Genomic DNA, 4,961 nt, shown 5'->3' on the forward strand with positions numbered 1-4,961 from the left:
ACCACCACCGCCACCACGCCGTCGTGCTGCCGGGATTCCGAGGAGGATCTACTACTTCCGCTGCCCGCTGGAACGGGGAGAAGGACATCGTCATCAACACCAAACGTGTGACCGAGTACGGAGGTGCTGCCCGATTGTGGCACCGTCAAGATCTTCTACGCGCTTTTGAAAGCGGCAAGTGATCATCTTCTACAACAACGAGATCTAATCTCGTAGGCTTTGGAAATCTTCAAGGGTTAGTCTCGTTCATCCTCTCGTTGCTACCATCTTCTAGATTGCATCTTGGCTTGGATTGCGTTCTCGCGGTAGGAAATTTTTTGTTTTCTATGCTTAAAATCCCTACAGTAAGGAAGTGTTGATCTTCTTCTTTGATGATAGGGAGCCAGGTAATAATGTCTGAAGACTAGAATGAGTATTTTGTTGTCTATTTTTGTATGACAGTTGTGGTATAAGTGTATTTTTTCTGTCCGCTTTTTCTACACACTGTTATATATATATATGTTTTCTTGTATTTTTCTGAAACAATTTTTGATTTTGCATGTGTTTTTATACATCCTGAAGGTGCTTATAAAGTGCATTTGCTATTTTTTATAGAGTGCCCTTTTTTACTCTTTTTTGTTTCTTTTTCGAGTGAAAATCATAGATGCATGTGCTGTCTGGTTAATTTCATAAAAGATTCATCTAACAGTAAGCACATGGACAACAGTTCAACACTTTGCATTTCATGAAGCACATACTACCACAGTAAGAATACAACAAGTTTGACGTCAATACAAAGCTAAGTTTATTACAACTTAAATCATAAACGAAATAACTTTGCATTTTTCAATAAGCTAGACCATGTCACGGAAGAAATCGATTTCTTTTGTGACAGGTCCTAGCGTTATCCTATCTTTGCATGTAGCCGCAGTGTGTTGGTTTGACCTACATACACTGCATTTCACAACCTTTGTAGCCTTCAAGTGCAGTCCAGATTTCTTCCTCTTTTCAGCTGGACGACCATGTTTCGCAGTATAAACCGGATCTTCAACATGGTCAAACTTTGAAGAATTCCCTTGCCCATCATCACCTACATTTTCAACATCTGGTGCCTCATCACAAGATGGAGCAGCCTGTTTTTTCTTCTTCCTTTTTGCAGATTCAGTAGCTTTCATTTCCAATAACTCTTTCTCGAGAGCTAGAATGTATTTATCTGCAATGGCTTTCCCTTTCTCTGATGTTGATGCCATTCTTGCTACTCTGGTGTAATCATTGCATAGAGTGCCGTAGCGCAACTGCTGCCTTTCTTTGTTATTCATCTTCCTGCCCACTGGCTCCTTAGGCAAGTCCATTTTTTCCTCCATAATGGTTTCCTCCTATACTCTCCACCTGTCTAGTATGTATTTCTCTGAAATTTTGTTAATACAACCCAATTGCACCATTACTCTGAATATATGGCAGCAAAGCAACCCATCCCTACTGAACTTGCAGCACTCGCAGCTGTAAGTTTCAGTTTCGACATTAGCCTCAACTTGGTAGCTCCTACTACCATAGCCATAGACGTAGGTTTTAATTGGGAGAACATCATAACTTTGGCCACCAATAAGTTGTACATTGTAGGATGTCACTTTACGAAGCTCAGCCCTGAGACGCAAGTAAATGGGTCGCGTGTAAACCTTCAAAGCTTGCTCTTCAAGAGGGTAGTCACCCCACACCCTGAAAGTCTTATCTTCATCCAAAAACTCTATTGAATCCTCTGCTACATTAATTTTCTCTTGCAACTTCAAGTATTGTTCAAAGAAGTGATGCAGGCTCTGGTGAGGGTTACTGTATGTTTTTAGAACAGCGTTAAACCCCTCACTCCGGGCGGTAGTTTGTAGGAACGGGAAGAATCGATCCTTGAAGTAAGCTGGGACAAAAGTTGCTCTTAAGTGATACAAATCAGCAAGATGTGTGTTGTCCGCTACACTGTGTTTGCGAACCATATCTGCCCACCTTGTTTCGAATTCATCAACTGACATGATGTAGTCAATAATTGCATTCAACTCTTGCCTTAGCTCCTCATGTTTTGACAAGAAATTTCCCAAAACTGCCTACGCATTCTGCATAATGTGCCACCTTACTGTTTCTGTGGCAACAGTTTGGAAATACAGCGAGAATTGCAGATCTCATTGCTGCATCTTGGTCAGTAATGAAGTTTTGGGGCTGGAGGCCGCCCATTGCTTCAAGAAACTCTTGAAAGAGCCACACAAAACTCTCCACATTTTCATTTTTTAGGAAAGCACAACCTAGTTGTATGCTCTGACAATACCTATTGATCCCAATGAACGGCGCAAACGGCATATTGTACATGTTTGTCATGTATGTGGTGTCAAATGAGAGACAATCGCTGTAGTTCTTGTATGCAGCTATTGCTGGCCCATCAATCCAAAATATGCGGTCAACCTTATCAACATGATCTGTATGCAAGTTGAAGTAGAAATCTGGGTCTTCCTTTTTAATCCTTGCAAAGTGAGAAAGCAGCTTTGACATGTCCTTGTGTGTTTGATATTCATCAATGGTAGCCATGAAATTGCTAACAGGCTTGGTATCATAGGGTACATTGGCCAGACCACCATAGACGTCTCCCATGATCCTCATTACCCTTCCAGTAGAGAGATTCACCTTATGCAAGAGCTTGACAAAGTCCCTTTCTTCCTTAGGAATTCCTTTATGAGACCTTAAATATTTCTTCAAACAGAACTTCTTTATCATACTGTGATTATGCTCTTCAATGAAATATGTTACATGCCACTTTTTACCTTTCCTTTTAATCCTTAGCCTAGCCATGCATTCAGTTTTCTTAGTTATGCTTTTGTTCTGTTTCCTAACCAGTGCCGCCTCTTGCATGTTTATGTCTTCACTCTTACCATTCTTGTTGCAAACGAACATGATACGTCTCCGACGTATCGATAATTTCTTATGTTCCATGCCACATTATTGATGATATCTACATGTTTTATGCATACTTTATGTCATATTTATGTATTTTCCGGCACCAACCTATTAACGAGATGCCGAAGAGCCAGTTGCTGTTTTCTGCTGTTTTTGGTTTCAGAAATCCTAGTAAGGAAATATTCTCGGAATTGGACGAAATCAACGCCCAGGGGCCTATTTTCACACGATATTAGTGACATATTTCAGACCGCGGAATTAAGGTTCCACCAGAAGACCAAAACATATTTTATGCCAACTCATTTGGAAATGAGTGATGCGTTGAGACGCAAATGAATTACAAAATACATACGTTTCTGAGCATGTTAGATCCGTTGACTAAAACTTCTCCCGTGAGCAAAACATGATAAAACACCGGAAGGCCAAGGTGTTATATCTTTACATATGTAAACTAGATTATTGACTCTAGTGCAAGTGGGAGACTGTTGGAGATATGCCCAAGAGGCAATAATAAAATGGTTATTATATTATATCTTTGAGTTTATGATAATGTTTACATACCATGCTATAATTGTATTAACCGAAACATTGATACATGTGTGTTATGTGAACAACAAGGAGTCCCTAGTAAGCCTCTTGTATAACTAGCTTGTTGATTAATAGATGATCATAGTTTCGTGATCATGAACATTGGATGTTATTAATAACAAGGTTATGTCATTATATGAATGATGTAATGGACACACCCAATTAAGCGTAGCATAAGATCACGTCATTAAGTTATTTGCTACAAGCTTTCGATACATAGTTACCTAGTCCTTTCGACCATGAGATCATGTAAATCACTTATACCGGAAAGGTACTTTGATTACATCAAACACTACTGCGTAACTGGGTGGTTATAAAGGTGGGATTAAGTATCCGGAAAGTATGAGTTGAGGCATATGGATCAACAGTGGGATTTGTCCATCCCGATGACGGATAGATATACTCTGGGCCCTCTCGGTGGAATGTCGTCTAATAGCTTGCAAGCATATGAATGGTTCATGAGAAGACCACATACCACGGTACGAGTAAAGAGTACTTGTCATGAGACGAGGTTGAACGAGGTATAGAGATACAGATGATCAAACCCCGGACAAGTAAAATATCGCGTGACAAAGGGAATCGGTATCGTATGTAAATGGTTCATTCGATCACTAAAGTCATCGTTGAATATGTGGGAGCCATTATGGATCTCCAGATCCCGCTATTGGTTATTGGTCGGAGAGAGGTCTCAACCATGTCTACATAGTTCGCGAACCGTAGGGTGACACACTTAAGGTTTGATGTCGTTTAAGTAGATATGGAATATGGAATGGAGTTCGAAGTTTTGCTCGGAGTCTCGGATGGGATCCAGGACATCACGAGGAGTTCCGGAATGGTCCGGAGAATAAGATTCATATATAGGAAGTCACTTTCCAAGTTTGGAAATGATCCGGTGAATTTATGGAAGGTGGTTTCTAGAAATTATCTGGAATAAATCACTATGGAAGGAGGAGTCCCGGAGGGACTCCACCAACCCTGAACCAGCCAACCAAGTGGGAGGGTGGAGTCCATGGTGGACTCCACCTCCTTGGTCGGCCAACAAAGGAGGAAGGGGAGTGTCCTTGTCCCTCTAGGTTTCATCCATAAGGCAGTTTTTCTGTTGGGGTCTTATTCGAAGATTTTGGGCAAACCCTTGGGGTTCCACCAATATAATGAGGAGGAGAGGGAGGGGCAGCCCTCATGACTTGGCCGCACCACCCATAGGGGGCCCCTGGCCGGCGCCCCTACCTCCCTCTCTCCCAAACCCTAGCGCCCCTCCTCCACATACTACTCCCGCAGCGCATAGGCGAAGCCCTGCCGGAGTTCTCCACCACCACCGCCACCACGCCGTCGTGCTACCGGGATTCCGAGGAGGATCTACTACTTCCGCTGCCCGCTGGAACGGGGAGAAGGACGTCATCATCAACACCGAACGTGTGACCGACTACGGAGGTGCTGCCCGATTGTGGCACCGTCAAGAT

At 42.3% G+C, this 4,961-nt stretch overlaps 1 protein-coding gene across 1 annotated transcript; it reads right to left on the bottom strand.

The window, feature by feature from the left end:
* Nucleotides 1-1,355: 1,355 nt before the first annotated feature.
* LOC127315027 (protein FAR1-RELATED SEQUENCE 5-like) lies at nucleotides 1,356-2,619 on the bottom strand. The gene is made up of 2 exons (XM_051345567.1): nucleotides 2,103-2,619; nucleotides 1,356-1,888 (listed from the first exon to the last, which is right to left on the bottom strand). Exons 1-2 carry the CDS (start codon nucleotides 2,617-2,619, stop codon nucleotides 1,356-1,358), a joined length of 1,050 nt encoding a protein of 349 aa, XP_051201527.1.
* Nucleotides 2,620-4,961: the final 2,342 nt, after the last annotated feature.

Source organism: Lolium perenne, chromosome 7 (assembly GCF_019359855.2).
Source record: "Lolium perenne isolate Kyuss_39 chromosome 7, Kyuss_2.0, whole genome shotgun sequence".
Classification (NCBI taxonomy): domain Eukaryota; kingdom Viridiplantae; phylum Streptophyta; class Magnoliopsida; order Poales; family Poaceae; genus Lolium; species Lolium perenne.

What these genes read in the sequence shown, in the direction of transcription:
- LOC127315027 (XM_051345567.1), bottom strand. Translation starts at nt 2,619, where the DNA reads ATGAGGATCATGGGAGACGTCTATGGTGGTCTGGCCAATGTACCCTAT. An exon ending in AAACTGTTGCCACAGAAACA is followed by an intron (nt 1,889 to 2,102) that starts GTAAGGTGGCAC and finishes CTTTTGTCCCAG; the next exon opens with CTTACTTCAAGGATCGATTC.